This window comes from Sminthopsis crassicaudata, chromosome 5 (genome assembly GCF_048593235.1).
Source record: "Sminthopsis crassicaudata isolate SCR6 chromosome 5, ASM4859323v1, whole genome shotgun sequence".
NCBI classification, from domain to species: Eukaryota; Metazoa; Chordata; class Mammalia; order Dasyuromorphia; family Dasyuridae; genus Sminthopsis; species Sminthopsis crassicaudata.
Window position 1 is genome coordinate 291,793,886 of NC_133621.1, and position 26,315 is coordinate 291,820,200.

At 38.9% G+C, this 26,315-nt stretch overlaps 1 protein-coding gene across 1 annotated transcript in view; it reads right to left on the bottom strand.

The window, feature by feature from the left end:
• ALDH1L2 (aldehyde dehydrogenase 1 family member L2) overlaps positions 1-26,315 on the bottom strand; it is a 62,029-nt gene that overhangs the window by 8,957 nt on the left and 26,757 nt on the right. The window contains exons 6-18 of the mRNA XM_074271466.1: positions 26,023-26,112; positions 24,667-24,801; positions 22,140-22,265; positions 21,900-21,991; positions 19,959-20,106; positions 18,239-18,358; positions 15,905-16,032; positions 13,915-14,065; positions 13,546-13,616; positions 13,334-13,439; positions 4,079-4,166; positions 1,751-1,844; positions 62-161 (exon numbers count right to left, since the gene is read on the bottom strand). Of these exons, the coding sequence (XP_074127567.1) occupies positions 62-161; positions 1,751-1,844; positions 4,079-4,166; positions 13,334-13,439; positions 13,546-13,616; positions 13,915-14,065; positions 15,905-16,032; positions 18,239-18,358; positions 19,959-20,106; positions 21,900-21,991; positions 22,140-22,265; positions 24,667-24,801; positions 26,023-26,112 (1,449 nt within the window). The remainder of the gene's footprint in view (positions 1-61; positions 162-1,750; positions 1,845-4,078; positions 4,167-13,333; positions 13,440-13,545; positions 13,617-13,914; positions 14,066-15,904; positions 16,033-18,238; positions 18,359-19,958; positions 20,107-21,899; positions 21,992-22,139; positions 22,266-24,666; positions 24,802-26,022; positions 26,113-26,315) is intronic.

The following is a 26,315-nucleotide window of genomic DNA, read 5'->3' on the forward strand; positions in this document are numbered from 1 at the left end:
CTCATTAAGAAAGTCGATTCGAAGTCATGCAAAACCCTTCCATAAAAGCCATTCCTCTCACCATTCTCACAGCTTTGTCGAGTTCACAGTCGCTGAATATGATCAGCGGGGACTTGCCACCAAGTTCCAGGGAAACTTTCTTCAAGTTACTCACAGCACAGCTTTGGGGAAAGAAGAGGGAAAAATAAGCATTTCAGACTAATCAGATCCCTTTTCCTTCTTGCCTCTCATCCCTTAGTTTAGGAGTGTGAGTGTGTGTGGAGAGGTGAATGGTAACTATCTGAGAGCAACTGAGGGCTAAAGGGTGGGGACCACTGGTGTGACAAAGGCCAGGCACCCTGGCCCAGGCCTGGATGCTTTGTTCCTGACTTTGGGGACTTTCGGTCCAAGGCTCTGGCCTCTCATTTCTTAGCCTTGAGCCACACTTCCAAAGCACCTTTTTCATCCTTTTCTGGGCCCACCTTTGCACTGAAATCCCTGAGTATGAAGGGGTGTTGAGGGGCTCTGTCCCTCTGAGTGACAGCCACAGGAAGCAGGGGCTGGTTCTATCCTTCGGCCCTCTTTTGGAGATCGTATTGAAGAAAAAGCCCAGGGACATGACCTGGTTCAGCTGGTTAGGAGTTAGGAGAAGGAGCTATTCGATGATCTGCTACTGCTCTGAAAAATCCTACGCACACCCAGAGAAGGAACTGACTGTGACTGAATATAGACTGAAGCATTCTCTCTCTGTGTGTGTCTCTTTCCCTGTCATTCTGTCTGTCTCTGTCTCTCTCAGTATCTCTGTCTCTATCTCTCTCCCTCCCTCCCTCCTTCTCTCTCTGTCTCTGTGACTATTTCTGTCTCTGTGTGTCTCTCTCTTCCTTCTACCCCTCTGTCTTTCTGTCTTTATCTCTCTGTCTCCCTCTGCTCTCTGTCACTCAGTCTGTCTCTGTCTCTCTCTGTATCTCTGTCTCTATCTCTCTCCCTCCCTCCTTCCTTCTCTTTCTGTCCCTCTTTGTCTCTGTCTTTCTATCTCTGTCTATCTCTGTGTCTCTCTTTATCTCTGTCTCTCTCTCTCTCTTCCTTCTACCCTCCTCTGTCTTTCTCTGTCTCTGTCTGATTTTTCTTGAGGATTTTTTAAAATTAGGCTAAGAGATCTATATTTTCCTTCACAACATGAGTTCTATGGAAATATTTTGTATAACTTCACATGTGCTTTCTTAATGGGAATTGGGGGTGGGGATAAGGGAGAGAATTTAGGACTCAAAAGTTTTAAAAACAAATGTAAAAAATTGTTTTAAATGTAATTGGGAAAAAATAAAATTAATTAAAAAAAAAAGAAAATAATCAAGATAGCAAGGAGCAAGTAAAAAATAAGATAGGAGATGGTAGAGGAAATGGACTTCCCCTCTGAACACCAAAAGAGTCAGCAGGAGATGCTGGGAAGCACATAGGACATTGGCGGCCATGGATCGGTCACATGTTGACTTGGAATAAGCAACACTGACTTGTTTGACTGATCTAAAAAAAAAAGGGTTTTTCCAAGAGCCCCGAATTAACAGAATTTGTGTGGAGTGTGGCATTTTGGGTCTTAGTTAGTTATGGATTTACTAGACAGAGGCACCCCGGGAGCTGTGCAGCTCTGCCAACTGGGCATCTGGAAGCTGTGTCCGGCACAGAGGGGCCGAGCAAGGCTCTCCCTCCCTCCTACCCCCCACCCCCGGCTAAAGGGGTGAGTTTAATTCCTTCTGCAGAAAGACAGTACTCCTACCTCTTCATAATCTGTTTGCCAATTGCCGTGGAACCCGTAAAGCCGAGTTTGCGAATATCTGGGTGTTCAGATAAGCGTTGTCCAGCTACGCCACCTGCAGAATGGGGGACAAAACCTAAATTATAAAATCCTTCTTAAATTCCAGTTAGGGTAAAGGGAGAAATGATGGAAAACACAATTAAAATCAAAATTTAAATAAAGTTAAATTGGGCAAACTTGAACTAAGAAATTTTTTTCTACAAGGCAAAAAATAATACCTAGTACCTGCTTGTCCAAAATGACAACTTTTTGTTTTCCATGGAACTTTATTATAATTCTTCTGGACTTCTCTACTCTCAAAAGTATTTCTAAGTGGGGCATTATATTCTTTTCCATGTTGCATTTGGATCAAATTACTATCTCTGAGTATTTCCAAACTGGAGCAAGTCCACAGAAGGGTGGCCAGGCTGTTGAGGGGCCTGGAGATCTAGGATTAGATTAGGTGTTGTCCTGTCTGGTGGAAGAGGACCAATGACCTTTGGACGGTGATGTCTTGACTTACAAGTGCATTGGACTGAAGTGAGGCAGGACTGTGCAAAGTCATCAGCCTGACCCTCTCCTCAGAGTGACTGGCGATGGCCCTATATACATGTTATAGTATCCATCTTGTAGTACCATTTCCATCAAATGCTGTGGACTTTAAACCAACAATCTCTATTCCATGATGATTACTTTGAGCTTTAATCTCTCAAATTAAAACTATATGCACATGTGGTTTTTCTGCTTTTTCTTTTTATAAAAATATTGACTTTTATATTGTACACAGCAACAACAAGATTATGTGATGATAAATTCAGATAGATGTGATTATTTTCAACAGCGAATGATTCAGGTCAGTTCCAGTGGACTTATGATGGAGAGCCATCACCCTCAGAGAGAGGGATGTCTGACTGAATGTAGATCACAAGATAGTGTTTTTACTCTTTTTGCTATTGTTTGTTTGCTTTTTTTTTCTTTCTCATTTTTTTCCTTTTTGATCTGACTTTTTTTTGTGCAGCATGATAATTGTGGAAGTATGTATACAAGAACTACACATGTTTAATCTATATTAGATTAATTGCTATCTAGGGAAGGGGGTGGAGGGAAGAGAAGGAGAAAAATTAGGAACATAAGGTTTTGCAAGTGTGAATGCTGAAGACTACACATATATTTTGAAAATGAAAACCTATTATTATTATTAAAAATATTGACTTCTAGAAATAACCTGTCTTGAAATAAAGGACATGATTTCAACATCGAGTTCATCATCTAACACTAGGCAGTTTATGAAGACATAAACTAATATAATAGATTAATTTTTGTTTTTGTTTTTTATAATAGATTAATTTAATAGATCAAATGACACGTACAGGTTAAGCAAGCCCAGGATTGGCTGTCTGTTCATTAGAGAAAAAAATTTCAATTTTTCTTTGGGAAAGTTGAAAAGGAAAGAGCATTTGATTTCCTATGAACCGTAGGTTCTCTAGTTTCTTGGCCATGAAAGTCCCAAACGTTTGCCCTTAACTTTTATCCTGTTAATAGCAGAATGAGGGGAGCAGTAGCAGTAGCAGATTTAGGGCTCTGGGGAAAGCCCAGAGCAATCAGCACCACTGGGTTTGGGTCAGCATGAGAACAAGTTGGATCTGAGCCTTGTTCCCATGTGATTCCATGGGGAGAGTAGCTGAAGATAGTCACTGGGAGAAGTGAGACAATTACCATCTCTTTGAATTTTATAATTAGTCTTAACATTAAGGGAATGCTACAAACTGAAGGGATATTATTTTATCTTGGTGGTTCTCATTTATGTTTGAAATATTTTGGGTATGAACTCTGCACTGGTAAAAATCTAAAATGAAATGTTTAACAACCATCTTTTCAGGAAAAAAAAAGTACCCTTGTACACACTTTTAAAGTTAATTTCCTTTATTAACATTCCCTCCATCAATTTCTTAAGCAATCAATAAGACAATAAACAACATTACATCAACCCCTGGGCTGTAGCTGCTGATTTCTGGGGCATAAACCCTGACACTGAAAACTGAACAGTTGGCTCTTCCAGACAGAGTTACCCTCCTTCTCCTCTTCTGATTATTTTCCTGGGAATTAGTTAAGAAGTAAAACTGAGCTTGTTTTCTAAGTCTTGCAATTTTAGTTTCTCTGGCTTCTCTTACTGTCAAGGCAATTAATTCCAACAGCAGTGGGACCCTTCTCCACTCCAATATTCCCACTTGGGATTGCCCCACAGGGTTGCAGGGTCTGCTAGTCCCGACCCAGCCCTTATGGCAAAACAACTGGGGAAAGTGGTTTTACCTGAGCCAGGAATGATATTGATCACTCCCTTTGGAAAGCCGGCCTTGGCAGAGAGCTCTGCAAACTTCAAGGCCGTCAGAGGTGTGACCTAAAGAGAAACAAATCAAATTAGATTGGGATGGATCCAATTCTAGGAAATGCTCCCACAAACTGAGTGCCTGTGGGGTCTGCCACACAATTCAGAGGGGAAAAAACAAAGATGTGAGGAGATTGTCAGCCCCAGCAAGGCTGCTTCCTCTATCTGTCTAGAGGCTAAGGTACGGGATCTGGAGGTAGGAGAAAAATTGTGAATAATGTCATGAAGGTAACTAATAACACGTCACCTTTGCTTAGCACTTTAATGTTTATTTAAAAAGACAAACATAGATAGAGCACCAAAAAGACATTAAAATTGAAAGCTGAGAAATGGAGTTGGGGCACACCTTCTGACCCAGCACTTTTTTTTAGTAAGAGTTGATGATAATAATAATAATAATACAATTTATATATATTACTTAAAAGTTTGCAAAGCACTTGAAAACTATTATTTCATTTTATTGTCAGGACAACTCTGGGAGGAGGTAGGTGCTAATATTATCACTATTTTACAAACGAGGAAACTGAGACAGAGAGAAGTTTAAGTGGCTTGCCTAGGATCACACAGTCAGTAGGTGTCAAGAGGAAGACTTAAGAATCTCTAAAACCTTTTTCAGGAATCTTGCAGGGTCAAAAGTATTTTCAGAGTAGTATACTTTTCTTTAGGGAAGCTGGCAAACATTAGGTGCTTAATAGATGTTCACTAACTGAGTGAACTAACCTGTCAGTATGAGTGTGAGGGGATTTCACGCATGGCTTTATAAAAGGAAGAAACAGATTTGAGAGATCCTGAATATGCAGAATCTTGATTTCCTGGTTCAGCAGTCTCAATGATTAGCAAATATGCCAGTTCACACAAAGAAAACTACAAGACCTAGGACCAATATAGATTTAATCATTTTGCCGAATATGTAAACTATGGTTGTTTATGAAAAATTTAAACTGAATTGTTTTCATAAGTACATTTTAAAAATCATATAAATCTATGAATACATAATTAACATTACTTGAATTATAAATGTTACTAATTATATTTAGTTGGTATTCATGCTCTTTAATTTGCTAGAAACCCTTAAGAACAAATCACTGAATTAAATATATATATAACATATATATACATTTATATGTGTATACACTGAATTATAAATGTTACTAATTCTATTTAGTTGGCATTCATGATTTTTAATTTGCTAGAAATCCTTAAAAACAAATTACTGAATTATACACACACACACATACATTTACATACTTATACACTGAATTATTCCTATTTAGTTGGTATTTATGTTCTTTAATTTACTAGAAACCCTTAAAAACAAATTAATGAATTAAATATATATATATATTTGTATATTTATACACTGAATTATAAATGTTACTAATTCTATTTAGTTGGAATTCATGGTTTTTAATTTGCTAGAAACCCTTAACAAATTACTGAATTACATATATATACACACACATATATATTTATATATAAGTATATAATATAATAAATTTATATTTATATATAAGTGTATATATACTGAATTATAAATGTTACTAATCCTATTTAATTGGTATTTATGCTCTTCAATTTACTAGAAATCCTTAAAAACAAACTACTGAATTAAATATATATACACACACATGTATAGACTAAATTATAAATGTTACTAATTCTATTTAGATGGTATTTATTCTCTTTAATTTGCTAGAAAACCTTAAGAACAAATTACTGACATATATATATATATATACACATACATATATATACACATATACATACATACACTGAATTATATATGTTACTAATTCTATTTAGTTGGTATTCATGCTCTTTAATTTGCTAGAAACCCTTAAAAACAAACTACTGAAAGTTATGTTTATTCTGCCTCTCTAGGTATTTGGGTCACTCAGGATTCAACTTGAAGGCCACCTTTACTCTGGATGACAGATTATTTAGTGGGATGGAAACCATGAAAGAAAAAGCTCAGTTGCTATGAAAAGATGTGAAGAAGATAAACAGATAAACTGAGCTGGACATCTGCCAGAGACATGCTGCCCAATGAAATTAAGGTCCCTTTGCACCTCTCTCTGATACAAAGTGATTTGCCGCCTTCCAGGCTCTATGTGGATGAATTGAACTGTGACTTTTTTTGTAAAGCAATTGATTGTAAAGTATTTGTTTTGTTCCCTGAAATGAAAATAAAATAAATTAACGTGGCAATAGAGCCCAAACCATTCTGGACCTGTAGTCTTCGGCCTTGTTATGGAGCCCAGACATAATGGAAATGATTGATTTTAATTCCAGCCACACTGAACCTATTACAATCTTCAGGGACAACCCAGTACTGAGAAAACTTTTTGTTTTAACAACAAGAATGTGACTGGGGAGCAAAAGGGGGGAAAATCAGTTTCAACTTTTGAAGTAGGGATTTCACCCACATCAAAATTCTCAAAAGTTGCATCAAATCCACCTATCAAAAATAATACTCACTTAACAAAAATAACATATAAAAGGTTGGATATATGTAGTTATAGTTAGTAAAGAGCTCTGTGCTCCATGATCATAATGGCACAGGAAGTAAAGAAAAATATAAAATGGTTCTTTCTCCCCCTTCTGTTCTGCTGTGATAGTCATAGAATAGCAGAAAAGGAAGAAAGGGTTTTAAGAGTTACAGTTTTTAGACCATTCATAAAGCTGGAGGGTAGCTGTTGGTTCCCTAAGTGGGAGAACTTCTTCCAGTGACCAAGTAAATCATACCAGAGGAGCAAAATTATGTGATCCTTGATAGTCTCAGTATGATCCAAAGCAGAAGACAGCAGGAAGTTGTCATTAAATGGAACAAGAGCTCACGGGTTCTCCTTGGAGAGCACGATTTTATCCATTGTCTCTATGGCCTAATGCTGGTCTCATATTTTAATGCTCTTGATAAATATTGCAAAAAGACCATCATGTAAATGATCACAATTTATGTAGTAATTTCTGTTATAGAAGATGAAGAAACTGATAAATTCCACAAAGCTTGGTAAGACCCTCTCAATAAAATCTGACATCACTGTAATACTTGGTGACTTCAGTGCAAAGGTGAGAATAGGCAAGGAGTATGAGAATGGCTAGAATATAAGTTTCAGGAGTAGGGAAGGAGTAAAGCCCAAAATGTGAATACTACATAGACATAACAAGTCTATTGTTAATTCATCCATCCCAGCTCCTGTCTGATTAGCATCTTTAAAGATATTCACAGCAATTTTTGAGACAATCTTGCTGGAACTTAACTCTTCCAGGCTGTCTTATCACCATGAATTAAGACAGTTGCAGACTCTATCAATCATAATTGCATACAAAAAGAAAGTTAAGTTTCCCATACTATCTTTAGGCAAGTCTCAGTTCTAAACTTTGTAAACACTTCCTTTATAAAAAGAAATGGAAAGTGCTAGATACTTAAGAGTCACGCTCACAAAAATAAAACCTATTACATAAGAAAAGGCACTGATATAGGAGTCATTCCTAAATGTATTGTCCACTATAATCAGACTGCTGACTTGTCAGAACAAAGACCAAAACTATTATAAAGTCAGAAGAACAAAGATGAAAAGATAAGTAATCAATTAAAACAACTCCAACCAACCTTATTTAGCTATGCTTTTGGGGCTGAAAAATGGAACTGGAGGGAGAGAGAGATTTGGACCATAACCCATTTATTTTGTAGAGATGTTTAACTGATAAATATCAATTATCATAACAAAACAATCAAACGTCCCTCTAGATCAACCACTAAATAGTCAACTTGCCAAGTGCAGAAAGATGACACCCTAAGGCAAAGCTGGCTCAGAACAAACTTGTTTATCTAATCTTATAGAGTAATTATAAGCCACATTATCACATAAAATACTAGAAACAATGGAAGGAAAAACCAGTTTAACTAAAAAAGGTAAACAAGTTAGTTGAGTACTTAGATTCTACTAAGTTAAGTAATATCAAGGGCATGTAAGAATGAGACAAAAATAAAACCTAAGAGCAAATAAATATAACATAAGGTGGGTTTTTAAAAAATCTTTTTCCTGAATTTTTTTTAATCCCTTGTTTTAAGGGATGGATCTTGGAGAGGGGAACAGGGAAGAGGTTCAAGGGAAAATACAAGTAAGGTAAAAACAGAAATCATTAAAAAATTAACAAATATGCAAAGATTTTTATAAACAACTCTGGGCAACACATCCAAATCTGATATATACCAGCTGTCTGAAGTTGGGCAAGTTCTTGACTTCTCCCAGATGCATTTTCCTCCTCTGTAAAATAAGGAGGTGAACCCCATGGCCTTTGAGGTCCCTTCCTGTTTCATCATCCTATGATGCTCTGACAGGGGAGCTACTACAGGGGGGCTGGATGTGAGTGCAGAGGCAGAATTAACCCTAAAAGCAACGAGCTGGACTGGGCCAAGGAGGCCTGCCTGTCCTGGAAATAACAGTGATAAGGTCAAGGTAGCAATACCTAGTTCAAAATAAACATGTGACAAATTCATAATGGCCATTCTCTTTGCCAAAAACGAAGGTTTATTTAGGAGAAGAGCTTACAAACAAAAATAAGAGATAAAAAAGGCATCAGGAGTGGTAAAATGAAATAAAGTTGGGAAAGCATATAGTTAGCAAGGAAAAAGACAAGGTCTCTTGGGGAACTCACAATCAGGAGAAGGGAAGTACTCTACAAGGCAAGAGAAAGCCATTTACTGGCAGGGTAGGCTAATGAGAATATGCTAGAGTAAGGAAAATGGCTCCTGTAGAGGAAAGGCACTATGAGGGAAAGAGAATCTCACAGTGGGATTAGCCCTGAAGAGAATTTAGAAAAGATCTTCATCATAACCTGATCTTTTATAGGGGAAATGTAGCCTTGGGAATTGCAAAAGTGCCAACTGAAGAAGGGTCAGGGAGCAGCCCAGGTCCCAGACTTGCCTAAAGATAGTATGGGAAACTTAACTTTCTTTTTGTATGCAATTATGATTGATAGAGTCTACAACTGTTTTAATTCATGGTGATAAGACAGTCTGGGAGAGTTAAGTTCCAGCAAAATTGTCTCAAAAATTACTGTGAATATCTTTAAAGATGCTAATCAGACAGGAGCTGGGATGGATGAATTAACAATAGACTTGGTCTTCACATTATTATATGAATAGGATTTGGGGTCTTCCTGACAGAAAGAGAGTAAGTCATATCAGTTCTAGGCTTTTCTTTATCTATTAAAAAAGTCAATTCCTCAATCAATCAACATTTGTCAAGCACCTACTATGTGCCAGGTATTATGCTAAATGCTGGGGATACAAAAAGAAGCAAAAGGGAATCCCTGCCTTCAAGCTGCTTACAGTCAAATGGATTCAAGTTCGAGATCTATGATCTATTAATTCTTTGATCTTTATCATCACACCATTGATGGAAAGAGGTATAAGATAAGCACTCGCCCTGTGCTCACTCTTGGTTTTTCCACAATGGACCTTCTATGCATACGTGAAAATTATTTTTTAAAGCTTTTTATTTACAATATGCATGGATAGTTTTTCAACATTGATCCTCATAAAGCCTTCTGTTCTAACTTTTCCCCTCCTTCCCTCCATCCCCTCCTTTAGATGGCAGGTAGTCCATATGTTAAATATGTTAAAATATATGTTAAATCCAATATATCATACATAAAAATACAAGCGACCTTGCTGTATATAATATAGCCACTGGTGTTTGACAGCTCTTTGATGATTAAGATGACAGAGGCAGCCAACAGGAGGTCACACATATTCACCAAAGGTCAATACCAATTGGTCATTGCCATGAGGGAAAGTCAGGACAGAGACTAAGTTCATTCCTTGGACCCTTCACTGGATCTCCATCATGACAATGACAAAATTTATTTTGAGAGGTGAGGCTCTCCAGACCTATCTGGTTACAGAAGATATTGTACTGATTGGATCAAGCCTTGGAACAGTACAGAGTCTTCAGGTGGAATATGGATAGATGGAATAGTGGACAGAACACCCGGCCTGGAGTCAGGAAGGCCTAAGTTCAATCTGGTTCAGACATTTATTAGTTGTGTGACCCCCTCCCCCCAGGCCAAGTCCCTTAACCCTGTTTGCCTCAGTTTCCTCAACTGTAAAATGGGATAACAATAACATTTCCCAGAGTTGTTGTGAAATGATAATTGTAAAGCATTTGGCATATACTAAACACTATCTAAATATTTAGTTATTATTATTCATAGATTTATAATCACTCAAAGGATTTTAGATGAGCTAACTAAAAAGAAAAAACTCAATGGTCAAAGAATGCCTATTGTTTAGATGGCAATAAGAAGCTGAATGGACAAGTATATGTTAATGGATGAGCTCTATCCTATTGCAAAAGGACACCGAGTTGGGCCAGCTGAATGGGAAGAGGAAGAGGAAGATAACCTGGGTGGCCATGGGAAATTGCAAAGTTCTTTTAATAACTCTTAAGTTTTTCTCTTTAAAAAGGTTCACTTTTTTAATATTAGTGTTATTGTAATTTAAAAAATATATATATAAAATTTATTTTCCCTCAATCATGTGTTAACATTAACACATGAATATAACATCTACATTAACATATTAGCACATAATTTTTAACATTTAAAAAAGTTTGGAATTCTAAATTTTCTCTCTCCTTTCCTCCTTTTCCCCTCCCTGAGATGGTAAGCAATCAGATATGTGTTAAATATTATTTTAAAATTCATTTCTCACTGGAAATTAGTATGGCAGAAATTAGATATGGATCCACACTTAACACCATATACCAAGATAAGATCAAAATGGGTCCATGATTTAGGCATAAAGAGGGAGATAATAAATAGATTAGAGGAACAGAGGATAATCTACCTCTCAGACTTGTGGAGGAGGAAGGAATTTATGACCAGAGGAGAACTAGAGATCATTATTGATCACAAAATAGAAGATTTTGATTACATCAAACTAAAAAGTTTCTGTACAAATAATACTAATGCAAACAAGATTAGAAGGGAAGTAACAAATTGGGAAAATATTTTTAAAAACAAAGGTTCTGACAAAGGTCTCATTTCCAAAATATATAGAGAACTGACCCAAATTTATAAGAAACCGAACCATTCTCCAATTGATAAATGGTCAAAGGATATGAACAGACAATTCTCAGAGGAAGAAATTGAAACTATATCCACTCACATGAAAGAGTGTTCCAAATCACTACTGATCAGAGAAATGCAAATTAAGACCACTCTGAGATACCACTGCACACCTGTCGGATTGGCTAAGATGACAGGAACAAATAATGACAAATGTTGGAGGGGATGTGGGAAAACTGGGACACTAATACATTGCTGGTGGAGTTGTGAAGGAATCCAGCCATTCTGGAGAGCAATCTGGAATTATGCCCAAGAAGTTGTCAAACTGTGCATACCCTTTGACCCAGCAGCGCTACTGCTGGGATTATATCCCAAAGAAATACTAAAGAGCGGAAAGAGACATATATGTGCCAAAATGTTTGTGGCAGCTCTTTTTGTTGTAGCTAGAAACTGGAGGATGAATGGATGTCCATCAGTTGGAGAATGGTTGGGTAAATTGTGGTATATGAAGGTTATGGAATATTATTGCTCGGTAAGAAATGACCAGCAGGAGGAATGTAGAGAGGCCTGGAGAGACTTGAATCAACTGATGCTGAGTGAAATGAGCAGAACCAGAAGATCACTGTATACTTCAACAACAATACTGTGTGAGGATGTATTCTGATGGAGGTGGAAATCTTCAACATGGAGAAGATCCAGCTCACTTCCAGTTGATCAATGATGGACGGGGGTAGCTGCACCCAGAGAAGAAACACTGGGAGGGGAATGAAAATTGTTAGCACTAATATCTGTCTGCCCAGGTTGCATGTACCTTCGGATTCTAATGTTTATTGTGCAACAAGAAAGTGATATTCGCACACATGTATTGTATCTAGACTATATTGTAACACATGTAAAATGTATGGTATTGCCTGTCGTCGGGGGGAGGGAATAGAGGGAGGGGGGGTAAATTGGAAAAATGAATACAAGGGATAATATTATAAAATATATATATATATATATATATATATAAAAAAAAAAATTCATTTCTCAATAATAAAAATCTATTTTCTTCCCCACCATTGTAAAAAAAGGGGGGGGAACCTTTGAAACAAATATAGATAATCAAGTAAAACAAATCCCAGTATTGGCTGTGCCCCAAAAATGCATGTCTCCTTATTCTGCTTCCTGAGTCCACCTGTGTCAGGAGGCAGGTAGCAGCTTCCTGAGTGCACTATCCATGGTATCCTTAGGCTTTCCATACATCTGAGAATTTTGTAACACTGCACTGCAATCTAAAGAAGCTTGAAGTGGTCCTCCACAAGCCCCCCACACTCGCCTAAGTATGAGCCCCCTTTAAAGCTCTTGTCTGACTGGCGCAGGATAGCATGAGGTGTTGCCATATATGACAAATTTTAAAATATATTTTGTGAGAGGAAGTGAGGAGGGAGAGAGAGAAGAAGGGAGCAAGAGAGATTGAGTAAGAGAGTGAGGTAAGGGGAGAGAAGGAAGAGAGGAGAGGGAGGAAGGAAAGGAGACAGAGAAAGACAGGACAGAAATTCAGAGACAGAGGGAGAGAGAGAGAGAGAGACAGAGAGAGAGAGAGTGACAGAGAGAGAGAGAGACAGAGAGAGAAATACAGACAGAGACAGAGAGAGAGAGAGAGACAGGCAGAGAGATAGATAGAGAGACAGACAGACAGAGACAGAGAGAAACAGAGAGACAGAGACAGAGAGAAACAGAGAGACAGAGACAGAGACAGAATGCACATTAAGGAAGGATCCTAAAAGAAATTATTTAAAAGAATGGCATGGTTATGCCAGTGGAGGGAAGGGCAAGAGTTGGCCCCATTATGGAAAGGTTATAAGACCATATGATGTACTTATATGAAGACTATCCTGGCTAAATATGGAGAGAACCAAGACCAAAAGCTTGATAGCAGATGGCATTTTTTTTTTTTTTTTGGTCTGGAGAGACTCATTGGCATTATCTCTTAAAGTGTGAAGGGATGGTGATTTGCATGGGTGGGGGGAAGTTCTTGTTTGCATGCATTCATTACTTCTTTCAATCTCAGAAATATGAGAGGAGCACAGTGACCAAACCTCTGCTTTTTTCCATTTTACCTGTGCTGGCTTGAGCACCAAGGTATTACCCGCTGCCAGACACGCTGCGCTCTTCCACGCCAACATCATTAGGGGATAATTCCAAGGAATGATAATTGCACAGACGCTATAGAGGGAAAAAAAAAAAAAACAAGCAATAAACCACTTAATATCAGCTGTAATTGGACAAATCATATAAACCCTAAAAAGCTACAGGAGAACTCTCCTCTTACCCTAGAGGCTCTTTCTTGGTGAAGGTCAGGTTACGGTTTGGGCGTGCTTGGTTAATTGGAATTGTAGAACCCTAAAAAAAAAAAAAAAAAGATTTGATATCAATGCAAGGACATGGATTCCACTTTCTGGAAAAGCCCCCCTCTATCTCCTTCATCTGCTCACTGCCACAGTAAGTTCTACTTTCTTCAGGAAGATCATCATGGACAAGAGCATTAAAATCAGGAATAACGACCTTCTGGACTCAGCCTTCCTGGTCAGTGAGGTGCCTCAGATGTTCCTGCGGCCAGCCTGCTGACAGCAGCACAGGGCTGCCCAGACACTGGGGGAAGCGAAATTTCTGGGAGGGCTCAGAGGCCAGCTGTACTTGCCTGGATTTTGTCACACCAGCCTGCAAAGTATCGGAATGTTTGCACAGACATGCCGATGTGGGTCTTCAGAGCTAAGGTGTACACGGCCCCCGAGTCAATGGTCTCAATGGTTGCTAGCTCTTCCTGGTGTTCTTCCATCAAGTCTGCAAGTCTAGACACAGGGTGGGGGACAAAGCTGGGCTGAGCGATAAGTTATTATTCTCTGTTTCTGTCTCTCTCTTTCTCCTTCTCTCTGTGTCTTTGTCTCTGTCTCTCTGTTGCTGTCTCTCCTTCCCCCCCCCCCTCTCTGTCTCTCTCTATCTGTATGTATATATATATATGTATATGTCTCTTTCTTTTTCCCTCTCTCTCTCCTCTCTGTCTCTTCTCTGTCTGTCTCTCTCCCTCTCTGTCTCTCTCTTTCTCTCTATATATATCTGTATATATATATATATATATATATTAATTACATATATATCTGTCTCTTTCTTTTTCCTCTCTCTCCCTCTCTCTCTCTTTCTCTCACACACACACGTCATATAAAATTAAAATTAAATTATAAATGTGAACTTGACTGTGATTGAATAGAAAGTTTTATACCAAGACTATAAGTAAGCCAGTGACAATGTGTTCTTTCAAGTATATAGAATAAGTATTCTATTGAGAAAAATGATATTATGGCCTTTATTATGAAATATATAAATCACATAAGAGTAGGGTGGGCACTGAGATCTTAGGAAGATTTACTTTGCCCATTTTGGTTAAAATATAAGTCTACTCCCTCTCTTGTAATCTATTGGTGCAAAACCTGAGTTCTGTCTACATTTCCACTCTTGATAAAGAAATCACAGTAAAAGTGATTTGACAAAGAGAAGAGCAGTAACAAGTTAATAAAAATATCTTCAGAAGGGCAGCATGGTCTAGTAGAAACTGTTGGTTTTGCAGCTAGAAGGAGGAGCTTTGAATCATGATGCTCTCACTTCCTCCCTGTCTAGGACTCAGTGTCCTCATCTGTAAGATGGGAGGATCGCCTTAGAAGGGTTTCCCTTCTAGTCCCAGGTCTTATTTTTGAGAGTGAAGGAGTGACTCTGTATCCATGAGTCCTGGGTGCCAGTCTTAACTTGAAAGTTTACTCCCTAAACTTTGAGACATTTGGGGTGAATCATGACTTGAATTTTAATGCAGATGATGCTCACTTCACAGAAATGTTGTGAGGATAACATTTTGTAAAAGGCAAGTTGCTAATTGTAATATAAGTTATTATTTTAGTGGAACGATACGAGCAGGAATTATTTTTGGCTTTTTTTGTATTCTTAGAGCTTAGCACAGGGCCTAGCATACAGTAGGTGCATAATAAATGCTTATCGACTGTGTTAATTTTTGTAAATTATATTCCTCAGGATATATCTGATTTTCCACTTTAAAAAAAATCTCATTTTCATACATTCTTACAGAAACCCATATTCAGACAAACGTGATAATATCAGGTTGAACACAGGTGTGTTGGGTTAGCCTTAGGTACACCTGGAAAGTAAGTCATGTCTTTGGTGTCCCATACCATCCCTACTTTCCCTTAGTCCTCTGGGACCCTGGCCAGCACTGGGATGAAGAGAGAAGGAAAATTGCTATTTTCTGAAAACTCCGTGACATGGTGTAATCTGACTGGGACGGGCACTTAGCTTCAGAACTAAGGAACTGATAAATTACCCTGCCTGTTTCTCTGTGGCATATACAGGATACTTCCTGCTACCCGGCTCTCTTTTTATTCTCAGCCTTTCTACCCAAACTTCATCTCCCATCAAAGGCACATGGCAAACAGTGATAAAACAAACAAACAATAGGGATTCTACAAGTAATGGAATAATGGAAATAATAGGGAGACAGTAATTCACTCCTCATATCTAAATGACACTTGGGATATTCTGAAGGGATTTAAAAAGGAAAAAAATTAATCTTAGCTACTACCCCAAAGGCAGAGAATGGGAGTTTAGTTTTGGTTTTTCAAACACACCTGTACATTAATCTCCCTCTTTCTCTGGCGTTCATTCTTCCCCATTCACCATTTTCAAAGGCATCTTTAGCGGCTGCTACTGCTTTGTCAACATCAGCCACTGAAGCGTAAGATACTTTACATATGGTCTATTTTGAGACAATAAGAGCAGATTAGTTTTAAGAGAAGTTATCAAATTATTACAGTCAGAAAGGTTTGATATTTGAAGTATTTCCAGAGTCTACAAGAGGGCTTTGTAAAAGCCTAATACAGCATTTAAAATACGTTTATTTATTTGATAACAATATTGATTTTTTAAAAAAGTTTTTGCTGAGGCAGTTGGGGTTAAATGACTTGCCCAGGGTCACACAGCTAGGAAGTGTTAAGTGTCTGAGGCCAGATTTGAACTCAGGTCCTCCTGATTTCAGGGCTGGTGCTCTATCTATTGCACCATCTAGTTGCTCCAGGATTGATTTATGTTAATTAATAAGTTAATTAATAAAACTGATTTATTAGTAACACTGGATAAAACTAATGATTTTTCTCATCCAATCATAAGTAGTTTCAGAAAAACTCAACGATTCTGAACATGAGGACCCTGGAATGTTTCAGTCATTTTTCTCTTTAGAGCATACTGGGACAGGAGTATGCTGGGAAGCCACTTTGGTTCTGCAGGGAAAACTGAGATTTCTTTGTGTCACCAGCACTGGTGTCCCACAGGCCACAGGATGGGCCTTTCTCAGATGCCCCTGGAAGGGATCTGGGGCCTGGGGATAGAACCTTGCATTGGGAGGCAGGGACTGGGCCTGGAGGCTGCTTGCCTGCTGGCTCTCAGAGTGACCTTATCAAATCTTTATGAGTTTCACTGTTTTTTCTCTAAAAATGAGGAACATATTGAAAATAAAAATCATCATTTCTGTCTCTAAAACCACCATTCTTCTGCATTTCCTTGTTTCTGTTCAGTGCATGCCTTCCTTATCAGCCTCCCAAGCTGACAACTTCAGAGACTTCTCTGACTCTTCCCACTTCTGGGAAATCTTGTCATTTTATATCCAGAACTTGTACATTGGTCACCACCCTGGATCTGGCCCCCATGGCTTCTTGCCCGCACTATTGCGATACCCTCCCCACTTGGTCTTCTTGCTGGCCTCCAATCTCTCTCACTCCTGTCCATTTCCCACTCAGCTGCCAAAATGACCTTTTACAGTGCAGGTCTGACTGTGATGACAAACCGCCAGGGTTTTGGAGGACTCCCAGGACCAAACTCTGGCCCGTTGAACCTTTCCAATCTTTTCGTCTCTGACTCCCTTCTCTGCTACCATCCGGTGACATGGAGCCCTTGCTCTCCTTTATATATCAATGGGCAGTTGGGGCATTTTTACAGACATGTTCTCCCTTCCTCCCTCTGTCAATGGGCTTTCTCAAGTCTCAGCTAAAGCCTCGCTTCTACAGGAAGACTTCCCCTTCCCTGCAAAAGCTCCAGTTTGTTTTGTCCAGATCTCGCTGAACATCATGGTTTGATGCCATCTCCTCCATTATTCTGGGAAGTTTTTTCCCTGTTCCTCCGCCTTCTTTTTTTAAAATCTGTAGCACTTAACAGTGCCCAGCAATTAGCAAGTTAAGTTAGCCAAAAAACCCTATTTAATTAAGCACCTACTAGGTGCCAGGTCTGGAGACAGAAAGACTCATCTTCATAAGTTCAAACCGGGTCTCAGATATTTCCTAGTTGTGTGACCTGGTCAAGTTCACTTCACCTTGTTTGCCTCAGTTTCCCCATCTGTAAAATAAACTAAAGAAGGAAATGGCCAACCCATTTGGTATTTTTGCCAATAAAATCCCAAGTGGAGTCACAAAGAGTGGACATGATTAAAAGCTACTCAATCACAATAACAGGTACCAGGCAATTTTTTGAAGATATAAAAAAACAAAAGATGATCCCTTATTTTCCCATAAGAGGTGTTTAATAAGTGTTTGCTGACTTTTTTCATGATTGTCTTAAATGCTTGCTGACTAGCTTTTCATCCCCCTATTCAGTAAACTCGAGGGGCTTCCTCCTGTTCCTAGGATAGTAGAAAACTCCCTTTGTCAAGCCCATCGATGCTTTAAGAACTCGGCTCCCAGTTGCCTTTTTCGGGCCCAATAGTTCTGCCCCCCAGGCCCTGCCAAACCACATACAACAGCCCAGCACTTTTCTTCTTCAGTTACAGGTCCAGAGGAGCTTAGTGGGCCTTATTAAGCACCACCTTGTCTCTAGCTAAGGGGATGGCAAGTTGGATTCCTCAAAGTGGACAAGTCCCGGGTGTACGGTTGCCCACAAAGTTCGCTCACATGCTACATCCCAGAACAAGCACTTACGGATCCGTCGGTGGGGTTGATGGTGTCGTAAGTCTGTCCGTCCTCGGCGTCCACAAACTGCCCATTGATGAAACACTGATGCGGCATTTTCAGGGTCATTTGATTGATGTCTTTGGAAACCTGAAATAGGCCCAGAGCACAAGTTTGGGCAGATGTGCACACTTCCCTGCTCAGTATGGAAACAAGAGTTGCTGAGGGAAATCCTCTAGGAGTGCAGGGAGGAAAGCTGGGGCCATATGGTTCTACAAATTTAATCAGTGGGAGTCCATCAGAGTCATCCCCACCAGGGTCTCCAGCTACTTGGCTTGACTACGGCCCCACATGACTCACTAGACTTCATTTTACCTCTGAAAAAATGAGAGGGCTGGAGTGGACGGCTCTGTAAGTGACCCTCAAGCCCCTTCCAGCTCTGCATTTATGGTTCTGAGGAACCTCCAGGCTTCTTTTTCTTCCTCAGGTTATAAAAGAACATGGCATCCACACTTGGAGTCACCCACAGACCTGGACAGAGATCATCCAGGACAACCTTCCCATTGTTACAGATGAGGAAACTGAGTCTGGGCCCCCTCCCCCACTACTCCAGACTTCTCTCCACTCCCGACTTCAGTTTCCATTTCTAATTTAAGTCGGACCAAGCTTCTAGCTCGACAATGAAGGAACCAAACCCTAAAGCGTGGAATTGGCGCCCTCCAGTGGCTACGCATTTGTGCATCCATCAGTTGGACTGGCTCTGAGCTCTGAAATCCAAAGTTCCTTTCAAACCAATGGGTTTTTCATGAATCCCAGGCCCCTTCTCTCTCCTAAACCTTTTCTTTCTCATTCACCATAAGTCTCAGATTGCTCTTTCTGTTATTTCCACGGTGCTTTCAGTGGGAGAGATGAAAAGGGGAGTGTGTGTGTGTATGTGTGTGTGTGTGTGTGTGTGTGTGTGTGTGTGTGGTTCCCCAATGGCTACACAAGGAAGGGTCTTTTAGCCTAATGTTGGTCACAAGAGGAAAGAGAGCCACCTGGTGTCCTGTCCCATCTTACGTCTTGGAAACTCGACTTTCCCATCCAGTGTTCCTCTGAGGGCAGAGGTGTCAAAATCAAATAGAAAGGCAGGCCATTAATATATATATATAAAAGGATCCCTGCAACCTGTGAATTGGCTTAGTTTTAAAATGTCATAATTATATTTTGTTTATTATTTTGCAAAAAATTATTTTGTAAATTTTAAAATTATTTTTTATTTTATTTTGTTAATTATTTCCCAATTATATTTTACTTTGGATTGGACAGTGTGCAGCCTATGGCAATGTGTTCGACACCATTGATTTAAAGATGCTGGAGGCAGATGAGTCTGTATTGTTCTACATGGGTCAGTCTTGTTTGCCACATTTCCCACAGCCATAGAATGTCAGAGCTGGAAGGGATCCCTAAGGTCACCTTATGCATCATAACAGACCTTCTTCTACCATCCTGAAGACAAGCCATCTTCCAAACTCACCTGGAGTATCTGAGGGGGCACCCATCCTCCCAAGACAACTTCTTCCACTCTAATTTCCCCCAAAAGAATCTGCCTCTCTGAACCTTCAATCTATTGCTCTAATTTCCCCCACACGATGGCTTTTCATACACCTAAAGCCAATGAACATTTTGCTTCCTTCTGTCCCACCAATAGAACCAATACTTAATAGACAAAACAGCAGAGGGACTCACAAGCGCCAAAGGGACCACTTACATAGTCCACGACCAGCTCTTCTTCTTGGTCCTCACCCCTCAGCTTTCTCACGACCATCTGAATGAAGTCTCCAAACTTGGTGGCCATGTACACATCTTCATTCTGCAGCTGAAGTCCGCCACATTTCTGTCGAATCTCTTCAACCAGCCTTAAGTCAAAGGAAATGTTAGCGTGCATGGGGGCCCATGAATGGGAATGAATCCAACCCCACAGCAGGCAAGGGGAACAAGGGAGATTCTAGCCCAGGTCTGCCGGCTTTCCCTCTCTGGCTCCTTCCTGTATGCTGTACCAACTTTGGGGGAGCATATGAATCATAAGGAAGGAACTGGCCATGTTCTGGATAAACAGGTCACAGAAGTATCATTCACTTGCTCAGAAATCAGCTTTTTAGATATGACAATCTTAATCAAAATCATCTTTTCCAAAGGCCAGGAAGATTGGCTGTATTCTTGCTTGGAATTTTTAAGCTTGGAAGAGCCAGGCTGGGCTTCTTTGGATCAGAACTTGCTTACTAAATGCTTAAGAGGAACGTCTACTTGGCTTCCATGCTCCACATGATGGGACCTTGTGGAAGCTGCTGACTTCCCAGCTTCACACACGTTAGAATTGCTTCGCTAAGGCTACTAGAGGATTTAAGCCTGCCTCTTTACTTTAGTCCTGCTCTGCAGCGAGGCCCTTTTTGCTTCTGCTCTCTCCACTGATATTTCGAATAATTGGGAGTCAATCTATTTAATATTCTTTGCCTCATGACTAGTTCTTCCTCTCCGTGAGAAGCTTTGCCTGCTTTACAATGGAGCTTGTTGTACTTCATGTGGTGTTCCAGGGGAATACAAGGGTAGGATGATGTTACAACTTGCCTGGTAACCACCATCCCAAGTTTATTTCACTAGATATGAGTGTTTGGGTGGGAATAAGGCATTCTGACTTCATCCTCTAAGTCAGAGCCAAGTGTGAGCTTTTAGCCTTGTTTTGCCAGCCTCTGGCCTCTATAAAATTTCCTGAAGTTTTCTCAACATGCTTCCATATTCTTCTGTACTTTCTTCTACCAATATAATATAAGTTCTTAAAGGTTAAAAGTCATCTTATTTTGCTGGCATCTGTATTTCTAGAACTTATTTGATACATAGTAAATGTTTACTAAGTGCTCCATTTATCCATTCACCCATCCATCTCTCTAAATCCCTCTATCTCTTCATTCATTTATCATCATATCAGCCAAACGTTGTATAAGAAACCTCCAAATTTCTAACATGTCTGACTTCAGGACTTTTCAATGTACTATCTTTTTTGTAGGTACTTAAACCAATTAAAGAAATGAATGTGATAAATATTTATTTGTAGGTATAAAGATAAGAACTTTTTAATATCAATGGCAGTACTTTTTATTATTGTTCATGCTATTTGCCCTTTCCTCTTAGAACACTTTGAAACAGCTCCATTCTGTGCCTTTTCTTTCTTCTAGTCCCTGAGTGTGATTGCTATTAATGTTCTTTTTCTGATTAGGAGAAAATAATTAAGTGTATATAAGTGTATAGGTTCATAGGAAGATGGAAGAAATATGGTATTAGGATATTTTTTCTTCAGGTAGAAGGTTCTGATAATATTTGTAGCAATGGTATTTTGTGCTGAATGTGTTCTATTCAGTTTAATATTACATGATAAATCTTGTGAAATAAAGGGCAGACCTTCTTGTTTAGATTTAATAAAATAAGCTAATTCCAAAGAAAAAAAGAAACGAATGAATGTGAGACTCCATTTAATAAAGGAGAGATAGAAGATAATTCTTAGCATCTAAGGACCAAAGAAAAATATTTCAGGACAACAGGAGAAGAAGGAAACAAATGCATGTGTCATTAAGGCAAAGGAAAAATGCTAAATTGGTTTGAATGCCACAGATATGAATGGCTAGCAGAAAATATCAAAAGATATCTGTGATATTACCTGACAACATCCATCGAGCTTGCCCCAGATTTGAAGAAGTCTGTGGAGTCCTCAATGGCAGAAACATTACTCAGAATGCCTGCCCAGATGGCCTACACAAGAATGGGAATGGTTATGTAAGTAAATGACATTTTAAAAGATAGCAACATAGGACCAGAGGGGCAGTTTTCACCCTGGCCTTAATACCTTTGCCTCAAGCGTAAGATGTGACAGAATTCAGATACAGAGTTAAACATTCACCTTGATTTCTTGGGCCACTTTCTTCTCCTCATCTGTGAGTTCTACCACACATGCTTCCCCTGCTGAGAAGTATTTAGAAGCAGGAATCATTCTTCCATCTTCAAATTGAATATTTCTCACCATTAGCTACAAAATGATAAGAATAACTGGGTTAACCACAGGATTAGGACAGGTTAAAGTGGGAAAAACTGACATAATCAATTTGGGATGGTCTCTGTGCATCTGAAATTACCCTAAAGTTCCTATATGTGACTCTCCAAATTTCAGGACACTCCCCTGCTAACTAACCACTGATTAAGGTTAAGAAACAGGCAGTCACTTGATATGAACTTTTACGCTTTTCTTTAAACTCCTAGTAAAGTTCCTAGTGCTAAAATGGCTTTTAAAAAAATAAAGGAAAATGGCATTAAGTTAGTGGGATCCAAAGTATACTCTTTACACCATTATTAATGTCTCTGGAGTCTCTTTCCTTTCAGGACTATTGATTATCCTTAATTGCCAACAGGATAGGGTTTGACAAAGGGTCATCAGAGATGGCCTAGATAGACCAGTGAGAGGGTGCCAAAGGCAAGTTTTATTTCCTCACTATTTTTCCCAAGGAGGGTCTTATTTGCAGGCTACAACTTGTGTCTTCTTCAGCCACAAAAGTCATCTATTTGTCTGTGTGACCCTAAGAAGTTTGGTCCTAAGGGAGCTAATAAATATTTAACAACTTGGGGGAGGGTCTGGAAACCAAAATGTACATATAGTACACTCTTAGGTTTAATCTTGATATTAATATTTTTCCATGATTTTTTTTTTGAGGCTGGGGTTATGTGACTTGCCCAGGGTCACATAGCTAGGAAGTGTTAAGTGTCTGAGATCTGATTTGAACTCGGGTCCTCCTGAATTCAAGGCTGGTGCTCTATCCACTGCGCCCCCTAGCTGCCCCCCTCCATGATCTTTTTAATTCTAAGCATTTAATATTATACATCAGAACCCTGAGCCTTTGCGATATTTGACTTGTAAAAGATGCTGATGGAAAGTTAACAATCAACCCTTCAAAAGCCATTCTGAGCTGCTTCCAGCACATACCTGGTCTTAGTTAGTTTTTAAAACAGGAGTTTTTATCTGGTTTTGTGTCCTGGGCCCAATTGACAGAGCGTAATGAAACCAATGGAGCTCTTCTGAGACTTGTGGTTTTCAATGCATATAAAATAGATAGGATGCAAAGGAAGGCAATTCCATTCAAATATATCTACAGATATGTGTACATATGTGATGAGATTGATGTAGACACCAAATAATGAGATCCAGTGGCAATTCACATGTGAAGAACTCACAAGGGCTTTCCCTTTGCCAAAAGATACATTTGTTTATGAGAAGAGGTGATGAATAAAATGCAGAGATAAAATAGACATTAGCAGTAGTAAGTACGAAGTAGATTTGGGAGAGCATAGAGTTAGTAAGAGAATACTCAACACCACATATGTATTAGGAAGGGTATAGCATCCTTCAAAATCTATAAAGAAATAAATGGGGAGGGATGGATGGCAGAGAAAGCAAAGGATGGGAGAAGAAGACAAGGGAGAGATCCATGGGTGGAAGGAGGTTAAATAATAGTAAGGCAAGTTAGGGAGCAGAATTAAAAGAGTTAGCAGGGATAGCAAAGAAGAGATATATACAAACATTACAACAAGGATCAGGGGTAGAATTATTAGGGAAAAATTATAGCTAATAATCATTAATCTTAGACAAAGTCAAACTTAAAGATTCAATCAAGAGAAAAATCTATATTATATCTCAATTATACTAATATTATTTGCTTGTTTATTTTTAAGCTTTTTATTTTCAAAACATATGCATGGATAATTTTTCAACATTGACCCTTGCATACATAGCCTTGTGGGTCAGATTTTCCTCTCCTTCCTCCCACTTCCTTCCCTAGATGGTAAGTAATCCAATATATGTTAAACATGTTAAAATATATGTTAAATCCAATGTGTAAACATGATAGTATTTTAGATGCATGTTTACAAATGGGTGAATGCATGTGTGTGTCTGTCTGTCTGAGTATATGTGGATACATATGTATATTACCCTATGTATATGTGTGTATATATATATGGATGTGTCTAAGGGTGGGTATGACATTTATAAGTGTAAATGTATGTGTGTCTTTGGGCAGGTGTGTGTATATGTGTGTATGTAAATAAATATATATGTATATATTAATATATAGCTTGCTTGGGGGAAATGGAGGGAAATGAAAGGGGAAAAAGGAATAAAGTAAAAAAAGTGCTCAATGGACAAGAAAAGAACAACCTATAAGGAAACAAGGAAAAGAGAGACACATGAATATAATTTCTTTGACTATTATATATCCTTTCTTGAACTGGTAATTTATTGTTATATAGTTTGAATCTTCCCTGATATTCTGCTAGACACATGACAATGTTCTGTTCTGTTTTGTCTTCCTTATCTATTTTTCTTTTTTCTACTTTGTGTTTTTTAATTTAAAAAATCAGTTACTATATCAAGGACTCACCATTTTCCCATCATTACCAAAAAGGACCAGTCCATTTTTGGTGACAAGGCCAGGCTTCTCAGCACCTTTGATTGTTAAGGGTTCTCCAGGTGGCACAGAACCAGCCAGTAATGATGAGCCATAGAAAGTAACCACCTAAAAGGAACATCAATACAGACATTATGAAATCCAGGGCCATCTTACAATGGGACCAGCAAATGGTGTAGTTTTGGAACGTGATCTGATGATTTATGATAGAAATCATTAAGCGTGATCATACCATTTGACCCAGCAATCCCATTGCTAGGATTTAATCCTAAAAAGATAATAAGAAATCTCTAGAAAGCCCCTTTTGATGTCTTGATGTGGTATGGGAGACCAGGTTTCCTATAAGGCTGTGACACTCGAGCACTAGCTCTGGCAGGTCCTACTGAACTGAAGGGCTTTGATGGACTCAAGCATTGTCCAAAGACTAGGTTGAATAAATTTGGGGAAGCTCATTTCTTCAGCATGACCATCTCCTAAGCTGCATGGGAGCTGTAATTTGTCTGCATCAGTGGAGAAAGCATTAGACTCACTTCAAATGTCACAACTTTCAAAAGGGTTTTCCTGATTCCTCCAGATATAAATTACCCACCCCCATCCTCAGTCCCATCACTGAGTAGTTATTTTGCATCTAGTCCTTTTTTACTTATCAATGAACATGTGGACTTTCTCTTGGCACCATGTAAGTTCCTCAAAGGTAGGATTGTCTTAAAATTTGTACTGAGCACATATGTTGGGCACATAGTAAGTTAATAAATTCTTGACAATTGATTTTTTTTAGTTTATTTCTTTTTAATACACATTATTTAATGTATTATGTTGGGAGAGAAAAATCAGAGCAAAAGGAAAAAAAAAACATGGGAGAGATTTAAAAAAACTCAGAAAAAGAAGTGAACATAGCATGTGTTGATTTCTATTCAGTCTCCTTAGTTCTTTTTCTGGTTACAGATGGCATTTTCTGTCCAAAGACTTTCGTCCACTAAATTTCAAAATGCTCAACCTTTGTGATTTCACAACCCAGAAATAAGAAATGTCCTAAGGTGCATTAATAGAAGTCTTTTTTTTTTTTTTTTTTTTTTTTTTTTTAGGACAGGAGAAAGAACTGTTCCCATTGTAATCTGCTCCGATCACATCTTCTCTGGAGGACTGTCCAGTTTCATGTTTCAGGAAAGCCAGAAACATCCAAACAGGATTTGTGGAAAGATCTGGGTGCATTTGGATGGAAAGGAAGAGGTAAGAGAAGGCAGTAGCTAAGAAGCCAACGTCAGCTTCTGGTCTCCATCTGACAAAAAAAATAAGAAAATAAAACCAGATGTATCCCCCTGGACATACCTGGTTGTCTATTTCTGCCCAAGCTCCGGGCACTTTGTCATGACCTCGTATCCAGTTGTGCAAAGCTTCTGCAGGCTGATCCCAAGAAATCTGGAAGGAGAAGAGACCAAAGTTGCTTTTTCTGTGCTGGCCTATGTGGGTCCTACAATGATTTAGTTGCTCTTAATATTCTATGACTTGAGAGACTCATTTTACAGAGGAGGAAATTGGGTCCCAGAACAGGGAGAAGACTCATGGTTATATAAGGAGTAAATGGTAGCCCAGGATTTGAACTTGGGCCTTCTATGCGCCTT